Genomic DNA, 13,030 nt, shown 5'->3' on the forward strand with positions numbered 1-13,030 from the left:
TTCAATAATAATAATTTTCAATGTCCCAAAATCTAAACCTTTGCCCACTACAGAAGCTTCAACAGTGTCCTACCTTCTACTCCACTTCTGTTTCTTCTTCATGTTGTCTGCATCTCTCCTTGAAATACTGAACTAAACCCCCAAGCTTGTTACTTGCAGTTGGTAAAGAGATACATACATATATAGAAAGGCTTCAAAATGAGGGGTCCTTTGGGTGCAGTCATAGGGAGGTACCCTTCAAGTGATGGAAGCACTCATTTGGGTGGAATCATTAAGCACAACAGAAAATGCAGAGACATAGCTGTTCTTATTATCTTTATAGCTTTCTGGATTGCCATGATTGTCAACTCCAGCTTTGCTTTCAACCGAGGAAACCCATTAAGGTGAGGATCTTAAAGTTTGTAACTTTATCTGGCTGTGCATTTTGCTAATGGAGTTTCTGCAAGTGGAAGCTGTGGTTTTGCCATGGGTGTGTTTAACAATTTATGGATTCCCTTGTTTTTGTGTGTTTTTGGAGAAAGGGTATTTCTTGCTGTCCAACATTTTTCTACTTAACCTTTCCTGTCAAATTTTTGGTTTTTTAATTTGACTAATTGTTCAACTAATATACCACAAAAATCCTTTGTTTATTAGATCTTCTGTATTGCATGTCATTGTCCACTTTACTACTCTTGTTATTTATTAGTTGCTGAGGAACTGAAAGTCTGAAAGAAGACGTGAAACCTGATTGTGTGGTAGCATGAAACCTGTAATTTTTTTCAAGCGTTTGTTGTTATGGTTTTGTAAATTGTTGTCACTGGTTTTTATTGTCTCACTAGGCTTACTTATGGGCTGGACTACAAAGGAAATGTATGTGGGCAGAAGCATGCAGCTCAAGATCTTCGAGAATTGGAGCTCAAATACTGGCTAAATCCTAATCAGGTTTATCAAAGTGGATTGAAGGACAGCCAATTCAAACTTGCCAATGCCCGCAGTATATGCTTGCTGGACTGCCCTATACCTTCTGAAGATTCACTTACTTGGGTGTGTGATTATCCTGAAGGAGATATTCGCGTTTCACTGAATGATTGGATTGATATGAACTATGATTATTTTGAGTTCCTTACGCCAGAAATGAGAAACTCTTCACTTCAACTTCAGGGCCCTTGTTATCCTGTCATATTTCCTAGTGTAAACGGTGAGAAAACTTTTTGCATTCCTAATGCATTCATAAATGTCACATTGTTGCCAATGTTGTTAAATGGTGGCACCATGGTTTGATGGATTTTTTTTCTACCTGCCATATGCAATTTGTGTAGGAGACCTGCTGTGGAAGTGCCATTGACCATAATGGTGTGGTTATATGGCAGAATTTTGGCCTTCCACCATTGATAACACTGGTTGTTGCATGCATTCTAATGATTCTGTTGTGTTGACACATTACTTTGACTTTTTACCTTGGTTGCTAATTGTGCCTCTTGTAAGGAAGGTGTTATGTTTAGGTCTTATTTTTCACTTTTCTTTGGGGCACGAGGAGTGACAGGGCGTAAGGGAACTGTCCATATCCTACATATGATGAGTTCTATGAAGTGCTTGATTCTTATAGCATACTTTTTTGTCTAGTTTACTGGAGTTGCCAATTTATCGCTAGAGCATCAAATGTATCTTTAAAGCATTGGCAGCAGATGGGTGGAGTTAACATCAAAGAAGACATTATTATTGATAAGTCCATTCATGAGTATATCAATTCTCAGTCAGCTGTCTTAAAGGTTAATTTTTTGCTTCTTTCTGACTTTTTCTTTAATTGATGTTATGAGCGTGATTTTTCTCTGGAAGAGCATAGCCCCTTACCAGCAACTTGGTTTTGAAGAAACAAGAAATTAAAATGAGTTTGTTTCTGGGGCAAGGAGGTGTCCTAGAGATATCAGTGTTCTGCTGAAAAGATATGTTGTTAAAATAGCAAAGACTGCAAATTTATTTGAAGTTTTATCTCCTCGGTTCTGTTGATAGCTGATAGCTGTTATCCAATTTCATCGTATAACCAATTGCCAAACCTGGCTAGCCTACCAGAATAGGAAATTACCAAGATAAGCTATATAGGTTTTGATACAATGTATGATTTTATTTTAAAGCCAATTGACATTAAGTGAAATTATCCAACAAATATATAAGCCACATTCCAATAGATTAGGTAATTGATGTAGAACTTCCCAACAGTTGTAACAAGTGAAAATTATGGAGGCTTGTGGATATGCATTGTGCTATGAGATCTTATACCCTACCTATTTTCACACTGACTTTCCTTCACCCTTTGTCACTTTCACTCTTACTAATGACAATTGTTTAAAACTATGCTTTGTTCTATTATTTTATCTACCTTTAAGCATTATATTATGTGTTACAGAAATTTGAAGTATCATAAATACTTTTATTTGCAGAGATACATGGCTGACATAGGAAAGTCATGGCCTGTGCTGATTGTTTGTGGGGGGATTTTACCTCTGTTTCTGTCTGTGATTTGGCTGCTGATGATTCGGCACTTTGTTGGTGCTATGCCTTGGGTTACAGTGGTTTTGTTTAATGTTCTAATGGTATCGGTTACTATGTTTTTCTACCTTAAAGGTTAGAATCTCTGCTGGGATATTTTGATTTCCAAATGCATGTTTTTTTTAAGGCAGTAGCACTATACAAGAGACAACCAACTATGATTTTCTTTTTGTTCATTTTTCCTTTCTTTGCTCTGCATGTTTAATGTTTAGTTCCTTGTCGTCTGCATGGCCTATTCATTTTTGAGATCACCATTTTCATAAACACCGTTGCATCAGCTGTACTTTTGCATCCTCTCTCATTTATCCAATCAAGCAGACAACTATTCTCTTGTCATATTTTTAGTTCAACACATATTGCAAACATATAGTTAGACACTTGCCGCATATTTACTTGTGTAACAATCTATACCAAAAATTGAAAAGGAATTTTTGGACCAGCACACGAAGTTTTCTACACAATTATGGTAAATTTTATGACTGATGGTATGAGGTAGGAGTTCTTTGAAAACAAGCGGACAATTTATTTGTAATGTGTTTTCTTTTATTTAATATTAGACGATATGGCTAATTTGAGTTTGCATTTGATAGCATAGCCATTCATTGGGACTTGGAAATGATCCAGATATCCCTGATCTTCTATGCCTTTTGGGCATTGCAACAATGAAAAAAGAAATGTTTTCTTGTGTGGAATATAACTCAAAACATTGAAATGTAGGATGAAAGAATGTGTATAACTAACACGCATAGTGTATTGATGATTAAATTTGAAGTATATTGTGCTTGCTTCTTTTAGTTTTGAATCATCTAGCCAAATATTTTCTTTTTCTATGTTTTGACGGAGCACCAATCAAATAAAATGCCTAATGCCTAATCCTTGACTTTCAGTTGGCTGGATAGGAAATGATGCTATTTCCCCCATTATTGGTGAGCATGATCCTTACATTCATGTATATGTGAGGGTGAGTACTGTCTTGATTGTGTCCTTTTGTATTTATTTTGTGTCTACAATTATGATTTATTGTTTGAATTCGTTTGCAGGAGCTGACTCATCTACGGGTTTTCACAGTCCTTATGAGCTTTATTATGCTTGTTGCCATTCTTACATCAATTGCTATTGTTCGGCGCATCCTCATGGCAACTTCTGTCCTTAAGGCAAGCATAACTTTTTTAAATATAATTATGAAACATGATTGAGTTTATTCTTTTGGTTCATTGATTGATATCTGACTGCAATTATATGTATTTTTTAATCCAAAATATATTTGAGGATGAACTTCCAATTAGGGTCAGATTTATCATGCATTTTTAATAATCTGTTATGTAAGAAAAACATTATTTTCTGTGCAAAATTGCTTTAAATAAACACTTGTCATGAAGTTGATGAATGTTAAAAAATTAAGGTGAGTTTAAGTTGAGAAAGGTCAAAGTACGGTCATGTGTGAGAGACTCGTTACTAAAAGTATAATTTATGACAACAAAGAGAGAGGGAAGAGGTGATACTATTGTGATTTTACAGAACTATGATTGCACCTAATTTCACTTACGCTATGGAAATCTTGCTCACGCCCTGAGCCAATTTTGAACCAGAATCTTGAATCAGTCTAAGCACCAGAACCAATACTCAAACTAGCACTGTGATACACTCCAACGAAGACACCAAAGGACCAGAACCAACAACAACTTAGGCACATTGATTAGAATTTTAACCAAGCTATTTTGAACTAGTATTAACACTAGAAATAGTTCCAGAGCCACAGTCAAGATTAGCACCACAATCAACACCACTGAACTGGAACCACGACCAGCATCAACACTTGGTCAGGTTTGGCACCAAAGTTTTCACTGATCCATATCTCTCAGTTAGGTTGTGACAAATTTGGTGACAATTTTTGAAGGATTTTGTGGTGGATTGGTGAAATTTGAGTGGTTTTCTTACCAGTTGACACTAAATCGATTCACTAAAGTCATGGATTAAGCCTTACTGTACATACCACACAAAGGAACCTCATAAAGACTATGGAAGGGTGATCTTCCACAAAAATGACTCCACACCTACACTCCATCAAATCCAATTGGCCACGAGAGCGAATCAATTTGTTCAATGTTCTTGTAAGATCAAAACCAAATATTGCATCTCCTATTTTCTGTGGAACATGAGAATATGTCATGTTTAAGCTAAATCGTGGATTTAAGAACATAAGAACAGTATAGGAACATAATAAAAATAAGTGACTGAGTCAATTGTTATAAAAGATAAGAACAAAAGCACTCTAATCAAGTATTCATGGACTTTGACTTTCCACGGTTTGACAAATGCAAGTTGTTGACAAGCTAGATTGGGTGAAAGATTGTGCTTGGCTATTGGTTTTTAAACTTAGATATTTCCCGTACTCTTCATCAGAAAATATGAATTCAGCATTCTCAAGTTTAAAGACATTGGTTGTTTTGTCAAGGAAACCATGTAAAGAGAAACACTTTTCTTGAGTATGACTCATTATCTTACAAGAAAAGCACTGGACATCCTTAATCACTTTATCCTCATCTATTTATGCGGCCTCCCCTCCTACAAGTAGACACTATGACATATGATTTAGCATAATCATGAAGATTTTTGTTGTCAAGAGTGGGAACACAGAGTAGTCTTGTTGTTAGGCTTTCTAGAATTCATGTTGTGATCTGTTTGTTTAATAGATATCTATTTATGAACATAATCATAATGACATTGAATGTTATTTGTTGAAAAATGCTCTTAGTCTTCTTTCACAAGGCATTTGAAGTTTTGAATGCTCTAAGAGTTCCCTATATATTGGGTTCCATAGATTTTCACAAGGCATAATGTTTAAAATCCATCTTCTTCCACTATCTCTTGAACCTCGATTGCTGGTATTTTACTATCATCTTCTTCCAAGTGATCACAAAAACCTTGGCCAAGAAACCAAAGTTCAATATATGCAAAACAAGATAAATATTTTTGCCATTAAGCTTTTTTGAAGTAATTGTGGAGGACCCAAAAACGGAGTGGATAGGGCAAAATGCTATTTTAGACTACATAAAGAAAAGACCAGGGTACAAACACAAACTCTCCATTGTTCAAGAGGACTTGAATCTCAACATGTAGTAAAAGGAGGAACAGGGGGTCAAAACAAGTACTAAAAAGATTGGTGAAAGGAACAAGGGTGGCATATGTCTAGGCGAGCAATGTAAAACGGTTGTGTTCTAGGTGGCATGTGGCTCCAAGATCGGTTAAGTTCTTTGTTGTTCTGCTCAGAGTGCCAATAAAGAAGCCCAAGAACAATACAAGAACATGCCAAACCAAACAAATGAAGTGAATCTCACCAATTTGGAACAAAGAACAAACTAAAAGTTAAAACTGAAAGATATGTCTCATTTATTTAGTAATAAGGGTTATTAAATACATTGCAATGTGTCACTGTTTCAATTCTTTTCTGGCATGAACAACGTTCAACCTCAAAGGGCTACAAAATAAGAAGTGGACTTTAAGTCTAATTCAATCTTATAAAACCGGCTTGTAAGATAAGGTTTGCATTCATTTATATACTATGAAATCGTCTTATCTCTAGTTGACGTGGGATTTTTAACAATACCTTTACTTGAGAGTTGAAATAGAAAGAATGCTTGAGAGAAAAATAATCTTTTAGCTTATTCATATATTTATAAGGATCCTTACATCAGAGATATTGGAAAAAGGTATTAGCAACCTACTCATTGGTGATGGATAGGTAATTCAAAAAATATAAGTTAACCTATTGTAACAAGCTGACCATTCAAATAAGTTGAACAAGTCTGACAAAAAAAAAGGGTTTGAGTTCTTTCGAGTTAACCAAGAGCACCCCAAAACTTCTTCAATCTACCACCCCAGTGTTTATTTCTCCATAGGAGGTTTAATGATAAAGGTAAGCTTTATGGTGTGCCAAACCACAATGGGCTATTGTGTAAAAGATACAATAACTTCCATTAGAATTAACTAAAACAAACACTACAAAAATAGAAGTAACTTGGTGTTTTGTTAATTGAAAAATGGCAAAAAGGTGAAAAAAGTACAGGGGAAATAATGTGTTAGTTTTTCCATAGGAAAAAGGCCTGTTTTGGTTGGTCTCAGTAAAATGGATTAGTTTGTGCTATTACAGTAGTATTTAGAAACATCTCCCTCTTCTGTTAGTCTTTGTGGTTAAAGTAATGAAAAGAAAATACAAACAGTAAAGTTTGTGGCAGACTCGTCTTATCTCATAAAGTTGTACTCCTTCGCCTTGATGATTGCTAGTTACTTAGAGTAAGCAATTGGAGTACATCTACGCTCCCCGGTTAGGGAAATGCTAGTCTGCTAGGTCTGCATCTGAAAGCAGTAGTATTCACAGTATCAATTTGAGCATCTATTGTTCTTGTTTAACTATTTGATGAACGGATGCTTAATATTTTATCCTTTTCTCTGCCAATGATATTTTTTGTTAACCATAACAACTATTTCATTGCTAATGTGTGATGTGTCCGGATTATGGAATATTAATTTCATCATTTCTATAACCTACAATCTCATATAATATGTTAGTTTTCACATTCAGTTGTCACTATAAGTGTTTTAATTTGAGATAATATCTTTAGAATTTTCTTAATTAGAGGAAATAGATATATAATCTTTTATTTTATTTTCTTAGTTTCCCTATTTCCCTTTTTAGGAGAATTAGATTATTACAAATAGAGGGTATCAGAATGCACTTTTTATGATTGAGAATAATAAATCACTCTTATTTTCAACTTGGTATCAGAGCTTGTTTGATCCGCTTCCGCTGTCTTTGGCGGCGGCCCCCTTAAAGTCTCTTCTTTAACATGTGTTTTTAACGGGCTTCAATTGCCCTAGTCAAGTTCTGCCTTAGAATTTTGGCCTTTTTTCCAGTATTACCAAATAGAGAGTTCTTGTTTCTTTTCTTTTCCTTGACTTCATATCTCTCTTGGCACATATCAGTCAACCACGCGCCAAGGCTCACCAAAAGTAAGCTTCTTTGGATAAGTTTCGCCCTTTTTTTGGGTTGCTGAGGAAGCTTGCACCCCTTCATGGCCAGAAAATCTTCCTCTGTCTCCTTGCTTGAAAGTGATGTAAAGCTTTGACCACACTAGGGCTCGTTCCTCGCTGTTGTTATCGTCGCCAGCGACTTTTCTGCTCTCCTCAGCCGAACCCTTCGTCGTGTAGTACCAGTCCTCCTTCTTTGGCCACGTTGATTTCCTGGTCTCATCGACCAACGACCGGATCGCTCCGCTGCTCTCCGCCGTCGACCACCGTCTGCCTCCGGCCACAATCGCACTTTCGTCCGATGACCAGCGGATCTGGACCGCCTCCTTGAGCGACGGCCAACCCTACCAGAGTCAGGACCAGACTCTACTCAACGTGCCTCCACGCGCCAACTTTCTTCAACTTGTCTCAGGTGCGTTTTTGTCACAACACCACTGCATCAGTTCTTTCTGCCATGTGAAAGGATCCTTGCACCGCCAATGCCCTGTTGTAACAACTCACTGAGAGTTGTTCTATGAGACCACCCACTAATTTGACTCGTTCGATGTTAGGGGTTTCAAATTTGTCCCCAAGTACGGATCGGTTCTCACCCGTTCTTTCACCTTCATGTCATTGACGTGTGTTCAATCGTGAAGGGAAGAAAAGTTTCAGCTACTGTAGGGTAGTGTAGACCCTGCAGGTTTGTTGTTGTTTCAGCCGCTGTAGGGTGGTTAAGTCCCTATAGGATTGTTGTTGTTAGCCGCTGCAGGGAAGTTCAGTTCCTGCAGGTTTGTTGCTGTTCAGGGCAGTTAAAGTCCCTGAAGGTTTGTTGCTCTTCAGGGCAGTTAAGTCCCTGAAGGTTTGTTGCTGTTCAGGGCAGTTAAGTCCCTGAAGGTTTGTTGCTGTTCAGGGTAGTTAAGTCCCTGAAGGTTTGTTGCTGTTCAGGACAGTTAAGTCCTTGAAGGTTCGTTGTTGTTAGGGCAGTTAAGTCCCTAAAGGTTCGTTGTTGTTAGGGCAATTAAGTCCCTAAAGGTTTGTTGTTGTTAGCCTTTGAAGGCCTCCCATATGTTACTCATGGAAATCAAGTTCTTGAAGCTTTGTTGTTGTTCGCCACTATTGATGGCAATCTAGTCCCTGTAGTTTGTTGCGATTCACCACTACAAGCCTTCATCCATTCTTGCAGTTTGCTGCGGCAAGTCATCATCCATTGTTAATGGAAATCTCTCTTGTCCATTGTTGTCCAAGTTGAAGTTTCATGGTGCAAGTTCACGGTTGTCCATTGTTGTCCATTATTCTCCATATGATGTTGAGGAGTCTCTTGGGCTACACTTGTTTGTGTGTGCAATTTGGTATATTGACATTATCTCTGATTGAGTTTGTCTATTCCAAGCTTGGTTCATACAATCTTGTATGATCCAGCTTGAGGGGGAGTGTTGTAATTTGAGATAATATCTTTAGAATCTTTCTAATTAGAGAAAATAGATATATATTTTATTTTCTTAGTTTCCCTATTTCCCTTTTTAGGAGAATTAGATTATTACAAATAGAGGGTATCGGAACGTATTTTTTATGATTGAGAATAATAAATCACTCTTATTTTCAACTCTAAGTTATGCATAAATTCTCTTTCACAAGATTGTCACACATAACAGAGCCCTTAGTCACATAGTATGATACAACATAGCAATGCTAGCATTGTAATAGTTGTGGAATGATGATACAACATTGTTTCCCTTATGACACATTGACGTAGACAATCAGTTCAATTGATTTAATGCAAATATTGCTCACAGGTTGCTGCAAAAGTGATAGGAGAAGTTCAAGCACTTATTGTTTTTCCCATCATACCTTGTGGTATCCTTGCAATCTTCTATATTTTCTGGATTTCTGCTGCTCTACATTTGTTCAGCTCTGGTCAGGTTGTTCAGAACAACTGCAATTCTAATTGCTGCACATATGACCTCATCGAGAAAAAGGTGATATGTGATCGGTGTTGTGGATATAGCATTCATTACACGCCGCATATTGGAGCTGCCATCCTTTTTCACCTATTTGGCTGTTATTGGGCTACACAATTTTTCATAGCTTGCTTGTCAACAGTGATTGCTGGATCTGTTGCTTCTTATTATTGGGCCCATGGTGAAGCATCTGTAAGTCAAAATACCATGCTAATGAAGAAATGAACAATTTAGAAGAATTTGTTTTGCCATAATTGTGAGGATGTATTATTAACAGAACTAGATTGCGTGATTTTTAGCTTCATGAAAATTGATAAAACCAGACCAAAAAAAGAACATCAGAGAAAATTATTAAAGGAGATTTCATGGTGAATAATGTGACTAATAAATTGCTTTTCTACTAAGTTCGACCACACTGTTTAACCCAGTAGCCAACCAAACATTCTGGGATTGGTTGGTGATTGTTGTATAATTCTGATGATGTGGTAAGGGAAGGTTATATTCAGAAAAAAACTACTAAAGTTTGATGAGATTGAATAATTTGTAGTCTCAGCCATAACAGGGCCATGGTTTTCATTTGAGCTCAGAAATTATTCTTAATCAGTATAAGCTATACTACTGTAGGATTAGAAATTGGTGAAATATGAATATCATTTTACAAGTTCCTCATATCTTTGATGTTTAAGGATAGTAACCATAGGTTAAGAAATATTTGATGGAAGTAAAGCATCATTATATTTGACTAAATTGTCCTCACTATCTTGATCTGTTAATGTTTTCCTCTCTCTACTGTATCCTTGTTTAATATCTCAATAATAGTGGTGCAAGCATCTAAAGATATGGGAAAGAGGAAGTCAATTTATAACAATAATTTATTGGGCTTAACTAGATTATAAATTTCCTTGTGTCAAGGCAAATTTTCAGAGTTAGATTAAATGACAAACATTAGGTTTTTGTCTGTTTGGCTGATTGGAATTTGGTTTATCAATTAACTAAACCTTTTTCTTTTGATGGTTACAAATTATTTTTTATACGATAATAAATGTTTTTCATCTTTCTCAATGCAGCCTGAAATTCCCTTTCTTTCAGTATTTTCCTCCATGAAGAGGCTTATGCTTTACAGTCTTGGTTCTGTGGCTCTTGGTTCTCTGACTGTATCATTTATAGAGTCAATCCGGTTTCTGCTCGAATGTATTCGCCGGAAACTAAAAGTCTCCGGTCACGTGCCTGATAGCTGGATTGGCAAAGCTGCTTACCAATGTTCTCAATGCTTTCAGAGATGTATTGGGTGGACCATCAAATCAGTGAACCGAAATGCTTATGTCATGGTAATTTTTGTTAATCTTCCATAAGCCCTGTTGCATGTTAAATAGTTTGTTTATATAGTCTTGTATAATTTATTAACATTTTACATGTTTGCCTTACACCTGCAGATTGCTATAACGGGTAAAAGTTTCTTTAAAGCTTCTGCTATTGCAACCGAATTGATCATGAGTAACATCCTACGGATTGGACGAGTGAATGTGATTGGAGATGTTATTTTGTTCCTTGGAAAACTATGTGTCAGCCTCTCAAGTGTTCTTTTTGCTTTCCTCATGTTGGACACACACAAGTACAGATCCGCACATAACAAGATATCATCTCCACTTTTGCCTGTTGTGGTATGTTTATAATCTTGTAAGACTAGGGCTTGAAAATCAATAATGGTTTAACCAAAGCATGAAATATGGTAATTTTGTGCAATGCAGGTTTGCTGGGCTCTTGGATATGTTGTTGCAACCCTTTTCTTTGCAGTTGTAGAGATGTCAATAGACACTATCATTCTCTCATTTTGTCAAGATTCTGAAGAGCATGGAACAGCACAGTATGCTCCACCTCTTCTCATTGAAACCCTGGGAGACCAAAATGAGACTCAGAGACTTACACAAGGATCCCAATGAAGTATTTTCTGTGATGAATTTTAACAGGGCTTCAGGATTTAGAATTTTGTTAAGGTGCTTTATTTTTCACACCGAGTTCTGCTCTTTTCCTTGTATATATGTTATATACAATGCTCAACAAAGGTTCCCTATGATTAAGGTAGCTCTTTTGGTAGTTTTAATCTTTGACAAATGGGTTTATGCTAGGATGTCATGTTATGGCCACAACCAAACAATCCAATCATTGTTCTTGTGTAATTATAACCTTACTCAAACTTGCATCTTGTGATGAATTATAATATCTTCCGTTGTAGGTTCTTGATTGTCAATTCTTGAGTTTCAATGTTTGCTTTTCATCCCTTGCAACACCAACCTTTCTTAAGAAAAAAAGTTTATGGACACGCAATCACACTATTATATATGAGAAGAGCGTTTAGTTGGGTTTTTACTTCTTGCACCCCTATAGTTTCTTCATACACCCCAAAATGTCCATTTTACGGTGACCTCCAAATTATATGTAAACGTTCCAGAATAAACTTTCTGAAATTTCCATAAAAAGAGTTTCCGAACAGGATTTTCGGAACAAACTTTCTAAAATATATATATAATATCTTTCAAAATATCTCTACGAAATATGTTTCGAAAATAAATTATCAAAATACATGAAAAGTTAGTGTGATGCATTGGCAAAAGGTGCAGAAACGAAGAATGAGAGAGATAGCTGTTAATCACATAGCACAACTTGTGCACACACTATTTGTGAACAGAGAATACTATTTTATTAGTCTTTACATTATTCATAAGATAAAAATACTGAATTTATGTAAATGGCCAAAAAGTAAGTCAAAAACACATAAATACTAGCTAACTTGACATACTAGTTCAACCATGAGAAATAGGGCTTTATTTAAAAATGCAAATAATAATTCAACAATCCTCCCTTAAGCTCTAGCTTAGTGTAGTAATATCAACTGCTCTAAGTATTTGTCAAAGTTTCTCAAATTGTTCAAGCTTCACCGCCTTAGTCATTATATATCTGTCACTTATTCCTGAGTATTACAATACTTCAATTGAACAACGTGATCATTTATGAGATCTCTAAGAAAGTAAAATTTTACTGCAATATGCTTACTGCGCCCATGAAATACAGGATTTTTGGACAGCTAAATAGTGGAGTTGTTATTGCATAGAATTGTGATTAATTCCTTTCTTTCGATTCCAATATGTTCTAGAATTCAATGAAGCCAAATGCATTGACAAGCACATGCTACTACAATTATATATTCCGCCTCTGTAGTTGATAAGCTAACTACTGACTGCTTTTTCGAAGCCCATGATACAACCCCTGATCCTATTATGAGTACTGCTCCAGAAGTGTTTTGCCTATCATCCAAATCCCCAACATAGTTACTGTCACTATAGGCTATGATTTCAATTTTTCCTCCCTTTTGGTATAGAATAATGTACTCAATGGTACCTTTTACATACCTCAAAATATGTTTTGTGGCAGCCAAATGTGATGCTTTTGGAGTAGCCATGTACCTGCTAATTAGACTCACTTCGAACATTAGGCCTGATCAAGTGACAATTAGGTACATGAGAATGCCAACAACTTGTTTA

General features: G+C 36.2%; 1 protein-coding gene across 1 annotated transcript; it reads left to right on the forward strand.

Annotated features, from left to right (window-relative positions):
- On the forward strand, window positions 1-11,739 carry LOC124845184 (Plasma-membrane choline transporter family protein). Its single transcript, XM_047322249.2, has 10 exons — window positions 1-383; window positions 819-1,177; window positions 1,603-1,748; window positions 2,418-2,601; window positions 3,414-3,487; window positions 3,567-3,680; window positions 9,327-9,683; window positions 10,559-10,819; window positions 10,925-11,152; window positions 11,240-11,739. The coding sequence occupies exons 1-10, from the start codon at window positions 199-201 to the stop codon at window positions 11,429-11,431; spliced, it is 2,100 nt and encodes a 699-aa protein (XP_047178205.1). The 5' UTR covers window positions 1-198; the 3' UTR covers window positions 11,432-11,739.
- The last annotated feature ends 1,291 nt before the right edge of the window (window positions 11,740-13,030 follow it).

This window comes from Vigna umbellata, chromosome 6 (assembly GCF_029865625.1).
Source record: "Vigna umbellata cultivar VRB3 chromosome 6, Vumbellata_1.0, whole genome shotgun sequence".
NCBI lineage: Eukaryota > Viridiplantae > Streptophyta > Magnoliopsida > Fabales > Fabaceae > Vigna > Vigna umbellata.